Source organism: Phaethon lepturus, unplaced genomic scaffold, assembly GCF_000687285.1.
Source record: "Phaethon lepturus isolate BGI_N335 unplaced genomic scaffold, ASM68728v1 scaffold1808, whole genome shotgun sequence".
Classification (NCBI taxonomy): domain Eukaryota; kingdom Metazoa; phylum Chordata; class Aves; order Phaethontiformes; family Phaethontidae; genus Phaethon; species Phaethon lepturus.
The window spans coordinates 23115-40834 of record NW_010555333.1 but is presented as its reverse complement, the minus strand read 5'-3'; the positions used below and the strand labels follow the sequence as shown (position 1 = coordinate 40834).

At 38.0% G+C, this 17720-nt stretch overlaps 2 protein-coding genes across 2 annotated transcripts in view; one reads left to right on the top strand and one right to left on the bottom strand.

The window, feature by feature from the left end:
- HIAT1 (hippocampus abundant transcript 1) overlaps positions 1–3525 on the top strand; it is a 9195-nt gene extending 5670 nt beyond the window's left edge. Inside the window, exons 8-11 of the mRNA XM_010292111.1 lie at positions 428–540; positions 721–818; positions 1439–1602; positions 2189–3525. Of these exons, the coding sequence (XP_010290413.1) occupies positions 428–540; positions 721–818; positions 1439–1602; positions 2189–2395 (582 nt within the window). The 3' untranslated portion in view covers positions 2396–3525. The remainder of the gene's footprint in view (positions 1–427; positions 541–720; positions 819–1438; positions 1603–2188) is intronic.
- A 1815-nt stretch (positions 3526–5340) lies between these two features.
- Positions 5341–17705, bottom strand: SASS6 (spindle assembly 6 homolog (C. elegans)). The gene is made up of 17 exons (XM_010292110.1): positions 17635–17705; positions 16296–16356; positions 14520–14599; positions 13300–13404; positions 12244–12415; positions 11219–11296; positions 10116–10235; positions 9828–10019; positions 9440–9634; positions 8968–9057; positions 8696–8875; positions 7999–8080; positions 7431–7540; positions 6516–6638; positions 6111–6202; positions 5529–5620; positions 5341–5426 (listed from the first exon to the last, which is right to left on the bottom strand). Exons 1-17 carry the CDS (start codon positions 17700–17702, stop codon positions 5341–5343), a joined length of 1926 nt encoding a protein of 641 aa, XP_010290412.1. The 5' UTR covers positions 17703–17705.
- Positions 17706–17720: the final 15 nt, after the last annotated feature.

The following is a 17720-nucleotide window of genomic DNA, read 5'->3' as shown; positions in this document are numbered from 1 at the left end:
GCGGTTCCAGAAATCTGACTCGCTGCTTCCGCAGCTCTTTTTCCAAGTCTCTAACAGTTGATGAACACTCTTACGTTAACTTAGATGAAAAAACAACTTGCCAACCAGGGTTTGGCTCATTAACTGCAAACTGTATTGCATTGGGAAAACTAAATCCTTCTGTGCATCAAAGAAGGGGTGACAGTTTGTTCAGATTACTGGCTGAGTGATTGCTATTTTTATGGTAGAAGCTCCTGAATACTCAGCCAGTACTGCTTTTGGAAAGTTTTACCTGGCTTGTAAAAACTAATTTATTTACTTGCATGTATTTAACATTTAAAATAAAATGGTCTGAGGTTTTTTGTTGCTTTTTAAATTCATTAATTTATCTGCATGCATTTAACATTTAGAATAGAATGTCACTTTTCTTTGATTTTCCCCCCATCAGACAATAGTTTTGAGTTTACTCATGCGGTCCATTGGAAATAAAAATACCATCCTACTGGGCTTAGGATTTCAAATACTACAGCTTGCGTGGTACGGCTTTGGATCAGAACCGTGGTATGTAAATTTCATTTTAATATCTGAATGATACTGTATTTTTCTGCATCTCTTCCTTTATCCAAGGGAGACACTGAAGTGTGTGTACGTGTATCTGTACACACCTACATACACAGATACGCTCCAAAGGCAGAACGCCCTCCATGCAGAGCCATCACTTTGAGTTTGTATTGTTTGCAGGATGATGTGGGCCGCTGGAGCGGTTGCAGCCATGTCCAGTATTACTTTCCCAGCTGTAAGCGCACTGGTTTCACGAACGGCTGATGCAGACCAGCAGGGTAGGTTTTGTCCCAGTATGTGGAATTCTAGGCAAAGAACACTGTGAAGACAGACATGTCGGGGTGTCCTCTCTCGTAGGGCTAGTCAGTCAGCCTGCAGCCTGGCACAGAGCAGCCCATACACCTCAGCACAGGTCACAACATCTTACCGAAATCCAAGTCCCTTGGCAGTTGTAATATGTGCGGATCGCGTCTTTCGGGCACAGAGGGAAAACATTCAATGGGTCTCAACAGTGGCGAAATACTTTGCAGACTTAATATGCTGTTGATTTTCCTCACTTTTGACAAAAGTTTGCTTAGTTGTCCAGGTTGCATCCACTGCTTTCTCTCCTGCATGAGACAGCAAGGATGATGTGTATATATACTGGTCTGTGAATGAGCATAGCATGGGAAGTACTACTCTGTCCCTAGAGGGAGGTGGCAAAGGTACCTGAATAGACTACAGTGGCAATTTTTCTGTGCCCCTTATTTATTGCTACCTATAGTACAACACCATTCAGAAGAGCTTTCCTGCTTGTATCGGTTTGAAGGTGACCAGTCTTACTGATCTGTTCATAGTTCTCTGAGATAGTTATGTATGTATAAATATAGATAGATAATGGTGCATTTACTTTTCCCAGGTGTTGTTCAAGGGATGATAACAGGAATTCGAGGACTGTGTAATGGTTTGGGACCAGCACTTTATGGTTTTATATTCTACATATTTCATGTTGAACTGAATGAACTCCCCATGCCTGAATCACCAGCAGGAGGTAGTGTGGTCACACAATACCATTTGCAACAGGTATTCTTTTACTTATTAATTCCAAAAAAAGACATTAGGAGGGGATCATGTGCCCACCAGTTCTTGAGTATGACGCTGTATTACATTTTGTTATGCTGACTGTGAATGAAGCACATAAAGAGGTTCTGAAATCACTCTTGGGGAGGGTTCTCTTCAACTGGATGGTAAGGTTTGGTTTAACTTACAGTTGGTAGTAATTAGACAACTGATGACCCTGTGAAGAGAACAGACTGAGGGAAGGATGGACTAATAACTACTGTTATCACCTTTCATGTGTTTTATGTTTTGTTGTCCTTTAGTCTTTTAACCAAGCTATTAATTTGTTAAGGAAACTCAGCAGTAAGGCCTTGCAGTGGAAGAGGAAGTTGGCACACATTGATAAGAACCACGTGCTCCCTCTCCCAAGTCTTAGGACGTAACATTATTTCTTCTAAAAGAGTGCACATGGGGCCAAATGCTGCATTGGCTAGTGGAGCAAGAAAAAGTTCTTCCCACTTTTGAAATGTGTGCAGTTAGCAAGTGTAGTCTGTTAACATGTGTCTGAAGGGTCATTAATGCTTTGTGGCCTTACTGTTGTTGTTTTCAGAATTCTATAATTCCCGGACCCCCATTCTTATTTGGCGCGTGCTCTGTGCTGCTGGCACTACTCGTTGCCTTGTTTATTCCTGAACACACAAACCTAAACGTACGATCCAGCAGCTGGAAGAAACACTGTGGCAGCCATGGCCATCCCCACAGTCCACAAGCTCCTGGTGAAGCTAAAGAACCATTATTGCAAGATACAAATGTATGACAAAAATCCAGAAAGACCTTTTAGACTTTTTTTTCCATCAGCAGTTTGGGATACACATTCCAATAATTACATCCAAAATGTCATTTCTTAAGGTGTAATCTTAAGAAGTATCTTTCTGCATGAAATTCATAGGAATTAAAAAAAAGGTAAGTTTCTCCAAAGATATTGCCATTGAATTAATAATTTGCTTTTAAAAACCAACTGTTACATACTTGTCTCTTGCCATGAAATACTGTTACTACTAAACTTTACATTCTAGTTCAGAGACAACAAAGAAGGGAGTCAAGGCATGAGCATGTGTCCTTCTGTTTCCTTAAGGTGGTAAGCTTTAATTCTAGTTGTGCTAAGTCTCAGTGAGACACACTGGCATCCATGCGGACCCATTCATTTTAATGTTGTAAAATTTTGGGTCAGATGATTCAAAGCCTTAATGTAAATCTACTCAAGTGGGAGAAGGTGAATTGGTATCATTTATCTTTAAAGTCATATGGCAGGTTTTTTTTAAGTTTGTACTAATATAAAAATCACCCGAGCACGCTTGCTGAGCAGTAAAAGTTATTTTTTATGTAAGTGCATTTACTCTTTCTACTTTTGAATAAACGGTAGTATCAAACACTTGTTTAAACATTAAGTGGGTGTTTTGAGCCTACGAATTTTAATATTGGCTCAAAACCTCTGCTTTCCTAAGTACCGTTTATTATACTACTATATTTCTGATATTTGCGTAATCATAAAGGACCTCAAAACTTGAATACACAGACTGAAATATAAGCTGATAGCCTTGAATCTGTCCGTGTGCTATATAGTGGCCTTTGAGGACTGTCACAATAACCCTTTTGCATTACAGAGCTAATGTTTTAGTCCTAAATTTTCAGGACCCTTAGTACAGAAGAGAGCTTTATACAATTACTGATGTGAATTTCTCTAAAAGTGTATATTTTTGTGTCCAGTTGTATTATTTAAGTGTTCCTTTGTATAAATTTGTGTATAAAGTATTGTATAGGTTTAAAATGTTTTCATCTTGTGGTTATTGCTTAATGCTTTTTTACCTTTGAACATTCACCATGGTTGACCAAGAGCAGGAAAAAATATGTAAATATACTGTTAATAAAGTTGAATATTTTAATGAATTTTTAAATAATTGTTAATGTTTCTTGATCTGAACTGGAGTTCTGTAGCGTATGTGTGTTCTACTTCAGCAAGTGGGGGGAAAAAAGGGCTGGAGCACAGGTCCAGCACTGTGTTTTATCTGCCTTCTGCCTGTCACTATTCTCCCTGGTGGTGTTCAGCAGTGCAGGCCAGCCACAGGGGAGCTGGTGGAACAGGATGGCCATAGATGCTGGCTACAAGAAACAGGTCAGTAACAAAAGACAGTCCGCCTTCAGTACACAGCGGGCTCTGCCTCCCCTTCTCAGGCCCATTACAGCTTTGTTTCATTTTAGGTGTAAATAGGACTGGGAGCTCTGGAAAGCTGCCACAATTTAATTACCCAGTTCCTGTTTGATAACAGCTTATATATACTTGAAGAGAAATAGACCAAATTCACATTAATTTACACCTACTAAAACTTAACTAGAAACAGTAGCAGAAGCACAGACCTTAGAACTGGGTGGCTGCCATCTGGGGAGTGTAGGTGCAGCATAGTGCTGGTCCAGTAGCACTGCCTTTGCATGAATAAGCTGTGAAGAAAACTCCAGAAGAAGGTACGATGGATAAAATAGTACTGTTCTGGCACTTACCTCAGCTTGGAATTTCAGTGCAGTGGGGGTGTTGGTTTAGTACTCCTAAAACATTACTTAGTCAGAGTTTTTGATAAAAACCCTTTAATATTTCCACTGAAACTTACATGTGCCAAAACAAGAGACTATACATTAACATGGTGCTGATTTATAAACAAATACACACATTTTGCACTGCAAAACAAACAACTTAAACATACAATCCTCTGGATGCACTTTAAGTAACAAAGGTAGAAGGTATGAAATATCTTTAACCACAGAAGTAAGTAATAGTAATTTTTAAAAGTGTATTTTGTATGTTACAAATACTTGCATGCCAGTTCTTTACTGGGGACACCAAATAAAAGATGGCATAGAATGAAGCTGTTAACATGATTCTAGCATTTGAACCTGGGTAAGTAGAACAAGCTGAATAATTGATGTCCACCTAAATTTGGGTGTTGGAGTATCTTCAACTTCTGTAAGACTGTACAGTTGTTAAAAGTATGATTAGTAAAAATAAAGTGGCTTTTAGATGTTGTAACTTCTAACTGTTCAGATAGATACTTCACCATTAGAACATCTTAAGCATGGTGGCGCTGACAGATAGAAAAGTTAGGGTAACCAAGAGTGAGAATTTTAAATTATCATTTTATACCTTCAGTAAAATAATTTAGTATCTTTAGTATTAAATATATTTGTAAGTCTATATGCAATTCAAATAAGCTGGTTCCAAAATTACACAACTTTTGAAAATTAAAAGTGTAAGGGAGGATTAGTGAGGCAGTCATGCCATTATTAAAATGACAGCATCACTCTGTTTTCCAGCCCCTTCTATTTGCATCATCCTTTCTCTGAAAGGAGTCAAAAAAGTATTTACAGAGCCACACTTGTTAATTCCTGCAACTAAGTCGTCAGTGCACTTAAAGTGGGTTTTTTGGAAGACTACAAGGTCTCCAATACACTTAAGGGAAAATTCTGCACACCCCCATGACTTCACAAAGGTGGTGTTCCCACTAGGGCCGAGGCTGCCTTGGAGTTTTAGCTTTTCTTTAGGCTCAAGTATCCTGAGAAGTCAGTCAAGGTATCTTTCTTGAAGAAGATGGGTTCAGACTGACTTACAAATTATGTCAGTTCACACTGATACTTTACTAATACATTATTACAGGACATCCAAAAATCCCCCAAATAGTTAAAAGAGGACTCTTACTTTAAGAACCCTGTCTACTATCCAGGAAAATAAGCCGAGGCTGGTGTTACTGCGGCTTTTGGTGACGGCTGGGCTTTTGCTGGTAAATACGCTTTCAGGTGCTCTGTAGAACAGCAGAAGCAAGATACTGTTCATAGAACTGTAACTATTAATAGCCTTTAAGTACATTTCAAAGGAGGTCTTGTTTTGCTATTTCCATACATACCTGAGTTAAGTGTATTTTGACTAAGCCCACGTAAAGGAATGCTGTCATCTTTTTTCTTGAAATACTTGGAGTCCAGCGCCAAATTACCACCACTAGAAATAAAAAGGATTAATTAAAATTTAAGCCAAACATAGTTAGTTAGCAGTGCATTAACAGGTGTGGATACACACTCATTCAGAAAAATCTTAACTTGAAGTGGAGCTACTGTGTTTTCCTATGAACGTTATCATTTAAAGGTAAACCATCACTGAGTAGGTTAAGAACAGTCTAGAAGTAATTTTTTGACTGACCTATCACCTGATAGCCTTAGATTTGTCACCAGGAGGGACAATGAACTTCTGTTCCTTGGGACCCACTCCTGAAAGCACGGCTCTTCATTTGTTACCTACAAACCGTGCTTAGCGACCAATTATGTCTGCCACAACTTAAAATTCATTAGCATGTTGATGGAGAAAGGCAGATCACAGAACCAGCTTACTGCTGGAAGTGTTCTGCTCAGTTCCAGGCATGCATAGAAGACAAATGGCTTTATAAAAATAATAATTAAAAAAACCCACGGAAAACTCAATAGATTACACTTACTTCTCCTTATTTGCTGGATGACTACTTGCAGGAGTCACTGTCTGAACATCTGAACATCGATTCACCTTAGAAAGCTGTGTGTTAAACTGAATCTGCAGAAACAGAAGAGTTGCAGGTTAAAGAGGGCTACTCCCGATACGACGGTCCACCAGTCAATGTATTCAGAAGTGATGTTTCTATACCTTGCATAGCACTTCTGTGCAGCAAAGCACACAAGAACTAAGCGACTTAACAACAAGCATTAGCTATTACAATTACTAACAGTGATAATGTTCAAGACATGGCATTTAAGAGTACTAGGATATGCAGTAAATATTTATGCATCATGAGAAATATTAAAAACATTAAGCTTTGATATTTTATGCTATCGCATTCTTAACCAAACAGAAAAGGCAAAGTGCCTGCCTTTGGTACTGGATATTGTGAGTTGACATTATTGTTGTGTGCTGGTTCTGGAAAGTTCTGGAAGGCATACAGAGGAGAAATGGGATGATTGATTCCTGAGCTGGGAAAGGATGGTCGGTCAGGCTGTAAGGGAAATAGAATGCATCCATAAAAGGAGGAGAAAAACAATTCTTGAAGTAATTGTTTGTAGAAATTCCAAATTTAACAACTAACCACAATTGCAAAGCTAACATCTGAGTCTTCCTCATAGGAAGACAATGTCACTTTTTATAAGTCAGATGAGTTAAGCACTCCTAGCTAATATTTATAAGCTCATAGTAAGCTACACACCCTGTGATTAATATATTAAAGGTATCTAGCTATAACTCAGACACCTCTTTGCATGAACATGCCCTTGCACTTTTGAATAAGCAGCTCATCAACTGGTAGGTGACAAGGGACATCTGTACACGGACAACAAACAATAAGAACCAATATGCTATGATATTTAACAAAGACAGTAGGTAATGTTTCTCACCCCTTTTTTCATGTTTCTAAGTATCACTAATAAGAATATTCAAATAGTACACTTTGTCTAAGTTGAAAAAGAAAGGTAATTACTATGTAAGTTTACCTCACAACACGAAAATGCCACTTTTCTTTTTCACCCTGCACTTCCATCTTTTCCAAGTTAATTTTGCATTGTTTTATGTATTTTAATTAATGAGCTGAGAAAGTTCTCACTTAGAAGGCCAGGCATCAAGTAGCACCCAACAGGGTATTACATTATTTAAAAAAATAAACAAAACAACCCTGCACCCACCCAAAACTATAGGGCCAAAAAAAGATGAAAGCACTTTTTTTTTTCCTTTTAAGGCCATACATTTCAGGAAATCATGACTACACATAACCATGTCATTTATAGTTGCATCCTACCATGCCATGAGGTGAAATGGCAGTCCTAACACCACTGTGTGCACCGGCAGAAGACTCCAGCTTCTTCGTCGTCTGAATGTCATTCAGCTGTTTGTTTAACCATGTGATTACTGAAGAGAGAAGAAAAAGGTCAAGTTCACTTCCTACCTCTTGCAAGCTGCTTAAAACAGGAGGCCCTTCCTCAAAAGAAGTGACAGCTTTCAGTGTGCTATTTTTCCCCATTGAGCTTAAGTGACTAGAAGTCTTTATGTCATGAAAAGCCTTTTTGTTCAAGCTTCCCCCACCCCTACATGCCCTTCTGTTCCTTCCGCTAGAAGCAGCCCTCCGTGCACGCAACCACAAGCACCAACTGCAAGGGAAGTCTTCTCTACTTGGAGCTCTAGGTTGTTGCACACTCACTACAGACAGAAGTGAGTCATATTATTTTCCATAAATGACAATAATCACAGCTCTTTTTTACAAAAAAAGAACACAGGTAAAGCAATATAGTTGCTTCCCTTAATTTTCAGTAGCAGCTAGATCATTACGCCATTTTTACAGAGGGAGACAGGAAATTATATAAACCTACCATTTTCATTGGTTTTCAGCAACTGCTTACTTTCTTCTAGTTTTTGTATTGTAGTTTCTAGCTGTTCTTGTAGCTTGCAAACCTACAATATTCCCGTAACAACATCATCAGGAGCTACTACTATTACAAACTGAAGAAAAAACACAATACAAATAAAAAGGATCTATGAAGCTGTTCTAAAATTACTTAGAGAAGTTTGAACTCTGTTTTTTCACAAAAGCAATATGGTAATTCTTTTAAAATAAGCCCTACTTTTAGCAAGGGTTTCAACACGACAACAGCCAGAAACCTTTCCGACCTTAATTTTTCTCTGGTTAAATAATGCAAGAACTCCAAGCAGGGGAATATACTTAGTGGAAAAAAAGTTCACTCTGTTCCTGTTCTTGCCTCCTTCATCAACTTTCACATGAATATGCCCTCTAAAGCATGGCAATTAATCATTATATTGCTTTGTACTCTTGTAAATACAATTTTAGTTTTCTTCCTTATGGATGGATGGCTCTTACAAATCAGTTTAACATAAAAAGAAAAGTTACTACACGTTTAAATAAATGTGTTAACTAAGTAAAAGAGTACATTCTATTCCATGGAAAAGTTTAGGACCTTATTGCTGTAAACAAATAAGTTAAAAAACACAAAACCCAACACATTACATACAATAGCATTTACAGGACAGAGCGTTAACCTATCACAATACCTCCTGCTCTTTCATTCGAAGAGATTGTCTCGCCTCCTGCAATTCTCTCTGCTCTTTTTGAAGTCTCTCTTCTTTTTCTGCCAATAGTTTTTCCTGTTGAATTGTTACTGTATTTTTCAATTTTAATTTACTCATTAGAGTTTTCAAATCTCCTTGTAGCTTCTTGATAATTTCATTGGCCTATTAAAAAAATAATAAACCAGATATTCTCAAAATAAACATCTAAAAATAAGGAAACAGTTTCATAAGGATAATGGCATGTTCAAACAAACCTTAAGAAGTTCAGCTGACAGGGACTTAATTGTTGTCTCTAGTTTTTCAATATGACTTTGTTTTTTCTCTGTACTCTCTTCCAGTATCACCTTTAAAATATTAAAAATATTGTAATAAAGTTATGTGATAGACATCATTTATGATTTCAAGTATTTCAATAATTCTTTGAGAGATAATCCTTACAACAAATTCAGTCCTTGCTTTTCAGTCAAATTACACAGGATCTCAATTAATCCATTTGTTGTTTACAAAAAGTACCACTAGCTTTACTGCAGTACCACAGTATTAAAACAGTAGTGACCTTTGTAAAACTGAATCCAGTGTACTTTTGGTGCCATAATTTAGCATTTTTAACTACATTTGAAAGCTTACTTGCTGTATTCATCAAAACTGGTCAGCTGCTAATCTATAGAGACTGCAACTAAGGTTCTACAGAGCTTTACAGAGAATTATTTTGAAACTCGAAGGAACCTTTTGTTCTTGCGTCGCATCTAATACTTCTTTTGTTCTAATAACTAGCTGATCTTTATCTTTGATCTCTTGTTCCAGAACAGCAACCCGGGTCTGTAGCTGATTAATGAGTTTCTCTTTTTCATGACATTCAGCATCCAGAGTAGTGTTCTCCCGACGCAGTGACAGCACCTCCTGCTTTGCTCTTTGACATTCCTAGAATGTGGGAAAAGAATTTAAGAAAACCTGTAATAGTAATTTAAACAGATATACCTAAATATTAAGCATAATGTGGAATAAAGAGAAGCTGAACAAACTTAATATCCTATATTTTCTATCACATGCATAGGCAGGCAGTGTTAATGCTCTAAAAATAGTAAGTTTGGTTATGGAAATTAGTAAGCCATACATCTTCTATTCCAGAAAGCTTTGCTTTCAGTTCTCTGACTGTAGAGTCTCCTTTGTATCTCCTTTCTGTTAGATCTTTATTGACGACCTCGAGTTCTGAGAGTCTGTTCTGCAACTGTTGAATACTTTTCTGATGCAAGTTTTCTAGTTCCTTTTTCTGTTGTTCATGCTGTTGTTGGTACTGAGCTTGTGCCTGAAGCAAAGTAAAGTGTTATTCAACAAATCTAAAAATTAAGCCAAGAAACTATTCACATACAAGAATATTCTTAATTCTTTTCTGTTGTCATACCTGGAGAGCTCTTTCCTTTTCATTTGTCAGATCCTGTGTGTGTTTGTTCGTTAGAGCTGTAGTGTATGATGTCCATTCATTTTTCAGTTTGTCTAGTTCTCGGCTCTTCTCTGACAAGCTCTGTTTGACAAAGCATGAGTTTTAAAAACTTAAGCATTTCAGTCAATACTGAATGATTCTTTACTGTTACTTCTTTAAAAGGACATGGAATTATTATGCAAAGTCTAAATTTCAGCACCAGATGCCAAAATACCTGTTCATTCTGTAAACAGGAAGTAAGGCACTGAGAAGCTAAGGAGCACCTTTCTGACACTGTGAATAGAATAATCTTCATTTCCAATTGTATTTTCTTCCAACCATGATCTAAGAGTGAAAAAACAGTCTGCTGATGTTCCCTACCCTTATAACAAAAAGTGCTCTAGTAAAGGGAAGGGAGTGGGGGGGTGAGGGAATATTTCTTCAGCAGCATCGTTTCCTTTTTGATTTGTAATTCTGCATTCAAATTCAGCAAACACATTCCAGTAACTCCAACTGGAAGTGTAAAGGTGAGGTAAACAAGCAGTCCATTCCAAAAAAGCTACACATAGCGGTTTTAATGGAATTTTTGTTTCACAATAGTCAAAAAAGTCACCTTGATAATTCTAGAATTTGACCCAAATCATCCTGTTGAAACCTACATGTGAAGTCACTACTGAGCTTACCACAGAAAACCGAAAAGTAGTAGAGTAACATGAAGTTCAAGACTTCTAATTTATTTCAGAATTTTTTCGTAATTTTTCCAAATATAAGGATTTCCAACCATTCATGGAATATGTCGATTACACTTATCTTCACACAGTTAGTATATAACTTGTGTGTGCCTATACAGAGGCCTGTACAAAATACAAGTCTGGTTTTGTACCGCAAGAACTAAATTTTATTCTTCAGTTGCACGCTTCACTCATTCTGAAAACTACACTAGACTACTTTTCTTCTTTTCACTCACTCCCAAGTCCATTATCTTAGCTAGGTAGTGGCTAACCAACCAGCCCCAAAAGAAGGCACATTTTCCACAAATTAAAACCAGTACAACTTACAACAGGAAAGTTAAAAATGTACATTACCTGTTGAGTGTAGCTCAGTTGTCTGGTAAGATCCTCTTCAGTTTTTTGAAGCTTTTCTTCCAATATCATTTTGTCTTCCTATGTACACATTGACATCAAGTCAAATCCTTAGCTCCCAAAATACAAGTAGTATTTAGCTTCCATTTTATCAGCATACCCTGCCTAAGCAACCACATACCCATGATATTTGTGGAAAAGTAATCTTTTTTTAAATAGGATTCATTTGAATAAGATATAATTCATAAATTTAAAAGAAAAGGCATTAGCTCACGAGGTAATTAAATTCTTACCGAGTTTCTATAAGGAAATAGTATCGTAAAGGCTTGTTTACAAAGGAGTTGCATGAACAACAATTCAAGTGAAATACTGCAACTTTATATTATTAAAATGACTTATTAGGTGGCTATAAACATCACAGCACAGTAGGAGACGCACCAATCTCAGGCTATGAAACCGAAAGACACCACAGTCAAACTATGAGACTGTTATTTCTCATTAAATAAAACCTAGCATGCTACCAACTGCATCAACACTACCATTTTTATTTGCTATTTATAGCTACTAGCCCTTTGAAGTCCATAAAAATCTCAAAATTATACACACATGCATGCTCTTCTAAACCCAACTGCAGAACAACGACACTGAAAGTTCACAGTATTTTACTTTTGCAGTTGATGTGGCAATCAGCACAAGGCTATGAAGCACAAGACACTGAAGCATTCAGAAGCATTCAACAGCTGCATACTACATGCGCTGCATGTGTAAAATACCCGATTTTCTGCCAGTTCAAATTATAGCAGCTAGTTGAATATACATGTGGTATTTTCATTGCTAGAGTGACAGTAACAATTTAGTTTTAGAACGTGCACCCAAATAACAGCATGCAATGACATATATGAGCTAAAATAAAAAATAAACTAGAGCATAAAATTTGGTATATACTTTTGAAGTCTTAAGACTGAAAAAATGCTTAAGTACACATAGCAACAAGGCCTAGTTGCAGCTACGACAAGTCTTCATTTTACCTTAAGGCATTTCAAACAGCTGGCTAAAAACTTCTTTATTTCTGCATCATTTCCTGGTAGGAATTTTAGAGAGAGATGGGTAAGATGCTTAAAAGGGTTGGTCTCCACTACATTTAAAGAGACAGGTGTGTGATCTAGAACAGATGCTGAAGAAACTAACTGCAGCAAAAACCTAGGGAAAATAAAAAATAAACAAATGTTTAGTGTATTTCTTTTCCTGATCCTACAAGCTACTTTGAATAAACTACATTTTAATATGTGCAATAAAAGGCTGTCCAGTTTTTCTTTGAAAAAGAACTACGAAATTCAATCCTTATGATGTAGTTAATACTACAAATACCAACTAAAATGTTTGTACCTTATCATAAGAAATGTACAAAACTAATCAGTTTGCTTATTTATAAAATTTTCAGAAGCTCATCTTAGACTTAGGAGTCCAAAGCCAAGGAAGGTCTTTGTAACCAAATTCAAAAGGAAAACAGACTCCTCTCTTTTAGGTATCCTATGACGTAGTAAAATTCATAGCCGAAAATACATACTTTAGAAAATAGCTGACTACCGGAGTGGCGCTAGATACTCCGGACCAGGCTTTCCTTGGTACCCACACAAACAAAAATAACATATGGAAAGGCCACTACAGGAAGGGTGGATCTCAGGTCTCCCCCTCACGTATTAATATCTGAACACTGAAATGAAAGAAAAAAAATGTGACAAGAATGCCTTATAACTCTGTGAAACAGAATGATTTACACCTCAGTCCATCAAATTCAGATTAGCTCTCCAGCATTAAACTGTTAAAGAAAAAAGGACCAGTGTTGCATCCTTGCACTTCTGCTAGCTTGCGAAGCTTGCCAGCTTCAACTCAGATGGGGAGACTATTACTAGACATCACTTCCACTACTCTGTCCTCCCTAGACTTAGTTTTTATCAGCAACCTCCACTGACTGATACCCTGATGCATCCAGGGGATGGTTAAATTAGTCTTGTTTTATTGACTCTTCTCAGTCTGAGTGGTTGATCAGCATTTATGCTTAATGATAAGCACTTATTACCTACCTTGGGATATCTTTGTTCTGTTCCTGAATGCATTGCTGAAGCAGATCTATAAATTTTTGTGGGAAAGCAGAGAAGTCTACCAAGAGACCTTGCTGGGATTTTAAACTACATAAACAGATTGGGGAAAAAAAAAAAATTAACAGTATATATAAGTGTAATTTATTTCCCATAAAATATTTTCTTTACACTAGTAAACATGATCATGTCATTAAAGATTGCTATCATGTTATTCTCAATCCTGAACAGAGAAGAAATGTGATTACTTCTGGACAATAATCACCAGAGGGTATTTTTGATTTCAAGAGTTCTTGCAAATAGGCTGCACTAAGAAAAAAAAAAAAAGTTTTGTGGCAGAACAAATGTGCTCCTTTGAGTAAACATCTTCCTTGCAGCACAGAGTGGTATGGTTATTGGATAGGGGCACATGGAAGAAGCAAAGGACAATGAGGGGAGACCCAACTTACCAAGTTGCTTATCAAGACTTCATTTGCCTACTTGTTTATTTAATTGCACACCTTCACCATAGATGTAGTAAACTCAAAGACAAAAACAGGCATTCAACAGTGTATGCACAAAACCATACCTTGTATAACAAAACACTTCTGCAAATCTGTTTTATAAATACTATTTCACTTTTGCCTTTTGATCCACACACTGATCATATTTCTCTCTAAGTAATTAAAAAACCAACAAAAAAACAAACCCAAACAACAAAGCAGAAAACTCAACTGTTAAAGCTGGTGCCCAAAGTTGACAACAAATTCTGAGCAAGTAAAATGAGAGCCAACAGTACAATTAGTATGTAAGAAACCTGTAAGACAAAGGCTCAGGTCTGTGAATCCATGTCCATGCAAACAGACTTTCCTCTTGCAATTATTTCTTAAAATAGTTCACACACATACAATAGTCTGTAAGAAGCAGCTATGATAAACAGAAGATGTAAGCAGTACCACAGTTTATATTACTGTAGCTATGCAGGGAACTTAACATCAGGATTCTGTCACGCATATAATCTTGAGCCAATCTCTTTTCTGTACCTGACTGTTTCACCAACTGGTCAAAGAGAACAATACTACCCAAATACAGACAAAACTCCGTAAGAGAAAAATGCCCAAACCTGAATTATAATATAGAAAATTCTAAGCTAAAAATATTCCTTCATTCTTTTTTTTTTTCCATTTAGAAATGTTTCACAGACAACACATTATAATTTCACTTACCTTTGAAAATCTTCCTCAGATATGACAAGGTTGTAAAGGAAAAAAGGATCAGTATCATCAGTCAATCGAACAGCTAAATCCTGAAAAGACAGATATTTAAATATAATTAAAAATACTATAAACTACCTTGTAGGATTGCTTAAATATTGTAAACCATTATTGCAAACAATATTTAATGTTTTTACTGCTTAACCAAAAATAAGATGGCATCGCAGCAACTAATTCAGAAGGTGGAAAGCATTAACATTAACACAACTTCAAATATTACAGTGGGAAAAACAGGAAAAGTATTTCTCACAAAAATAAACCAAGTAAAAACCTTCAACTTTGAGCAGCAAAGGTTTCAAAATTTAACATGTCTTCATCATTTTACAGAAAGAAAACTATTTGCTATTTTTCCCCATCATGGAATAGAGTGTAGCACTAGCGGTCCACTGTAACAGATCACAAACACATCATTCTGGTAACTGGAAGTTTTTCAGAGCATATTGCTCCTAAAAGTTTAAGATATTAACTCGTTTGTTCCCTGGAGGTCTGCACAGGATTTTGGAAAAACTGCCTTCTCTGTAAACATTACTCCTTCATTACAAGGCTGGGGTTATGCAAAACACCTGGTACATCAGGCCCAGGCACCTGTCTCTATAACAAGGCTCAAACCTGTGTGAAGAATATAGTATTTCCTAGCAGAGGAAAGGAAGGAAACAGAAACCCAACATCACTGAAGTGTGACCACAGCATATGTACATAATACATAACTGAAACCAGTTTCAGTAATTCGGATACCAGTAACACTAACAAAACTCTCAGCTGGAGAGGTAGAAACAAACCGGAATTTACCTGTGGAGCTAGCTTACGTTAAAACTAATGCCACCCCAAACGTACTAGGGTGGGTAGGATAAGAATGCCTGCTTGGTTTGATGTCCCATTAACTGATACAAACATTTGAAGTTATCTTTTTAGACTGATCACTCACTGATGTACCCAACTGCATCTCCAGGCTCCTGCTGACAGAGGCTGCAACCTGGTACACAGTTCTTAACTGAACTGCTTCTTCACACTTAATATTATCATTGTCACAGCTAGCAGAATCTTACCAAAAAATGCTGTACTCCTTTACAAACAAATCTTTACTCAATAACACTATAACCAACTAATTATCTTAACATCATGGTAGGTGGATGCACAGCTTAAGTGACAAATTAGACATATAACAAAAAAAGATTTTAAAACTCCAGTAGTAATCTCATTGCTATTTTTCCTAATAAGACTTTCTTACTGCAAATTTAGTACATGACTTCCTTCCTACTCTGGATGAATTCCAAACATTCAAAGACTAAACACTTATAAATAAAAAGCAAAATGTTACGTCTACGTACAAGTTGTCATTTTTGCTAGTTAAGATGAGACCTTTACAAAGACAACTGCTGCTCTACATTCTTGAATAAGTGTTGAGTATATTTAAAGCGAGATGGCTCTTAGGGTCTAACTTGGGTTCCTCCGAGGGTCTCCAAATACTTTTAATTGGCAACTTTACTAAGACCCATTACTAAGACCCATTTAGCAAAACTAAAAGAGAGGGCTAAAAAACCTATTAAAAAAACACACCACCGTACCAAACCAATTAAATTACTCAAGAACTTATATAAAAAGTAAAATAAGGTCAAGTGACAAACATACTGAAATCCTGTTTTGCTTTTCCTTTGCCTATTTGTCCTTTTATACAATGAAATCCAGATAATACCTAATGAATGACACAAATATGACTAATCCACAAACCTTTTTATGAACAGGACTAGAAATGGACAGTAGCTCAATATTCACTCGAACATTTAATCTCCTGTGTACAAAAAGATGAAACTTAGTAACAAATCAAGAAAACATTCCCGAAATAACTTGTTCATTGCTACACTACAGGAATCAAATGACATTTTTAAAACAAAAGTTCAGGCAGAAGTACCAAGAAAGTTCCCACTGATGACTACTCTAAGACATCTGAAAGCCCCACAGTTTCAGTTATCATTACAGCTCCTCAGCTCAGGTTTTTTTTGTGGCTTGTTAGCCACCAAACTTTAAACAGCAAAGTTTGGAAACTTGTCCAGAAACTAGAACCTTTGGAAAAGCCTGCTGAAATTTATTAACGATTGATGAAACTTTTGATAATCATTTATACAGTGCTACCTTGTCTTCATTTACTTCTTGTTGAGCAATCCGAGAAATTACTTGCATTACAAAAACACACCCACAGACATCGGACTCTCCGTGCCTTCCAATACAGGCAAGCCAGAGTAGCCCTAACACCCGCACACACTGTCTAATCCAGGTAGGACCTGTATTACTAAAATTACTGTATTTGAGTAGAGACTTCACATAAAATATTCCATAGGCTTTCCCAAACACCAGCGCTACGCCATGCACACACACACACACGGGGGAGCCCAAATCGACTTATCCCTCGGCAGAAACCGATCGGGACGAACGTGTGGGCTCGCGCACGCCATAGAGGCAGTAACGAAGGATCTGAGAGGCGCCAAGAGGCCGCGGTAAGGCCGGCTTCAGACAGCGAGGAGGAGGAGGAGGAGGAGGAAGAGGAGGAGGAAAAGGAGGCGGGCCTGCCCGCGGAGCAACCGCTGCGGCCTGGGAGACGCGCAAACACCGGCCCGGCCAGCCGGACCTGCAGCGCTGCGAGGGCCCATGCAGGGCCGAGGCAGAAATCCCGACCCTCGTGTAACCTGCAGCAGAGACGCGCTTGCCCCCGTACCCCTAAGGCGTTTCTGTAAAGCCACTGCGTGTTTTCTCCGCCCCCTCTCCCCTGGCAAGGCACCCGCGGCAGCCACTCCAGCCCCCACTGACCACCTCCAGCCTTGCTGCGACCAAGTCCCCTTCCCTTTAACCCAGAGGGTTCCCATAAGCAGCCCCAAAGCATGAACAACGCAAGCAGCATCTCAGCTCACCGCTCGCACTAGGAGCGGGGCCTCACCTCTCGCCCAGCAGTTGTTAGGGCAGAAGGAAAAAGCCTGTCGTTCGGCAGCCCTTCTAAAGAATGCAATAAAGCTTCCGCGCAGCTGCTGAGGAAACCAAGTCAAAGCCCGCCGCACAGTTCAAGTCAACTCCTCACCTCTCCTCACAGCCCTGGCACCTCACTTGCACACACACCGGCCGGTTGAACATCCTCTCCGCCGCCATCTTGCACTTCGAGCTTGG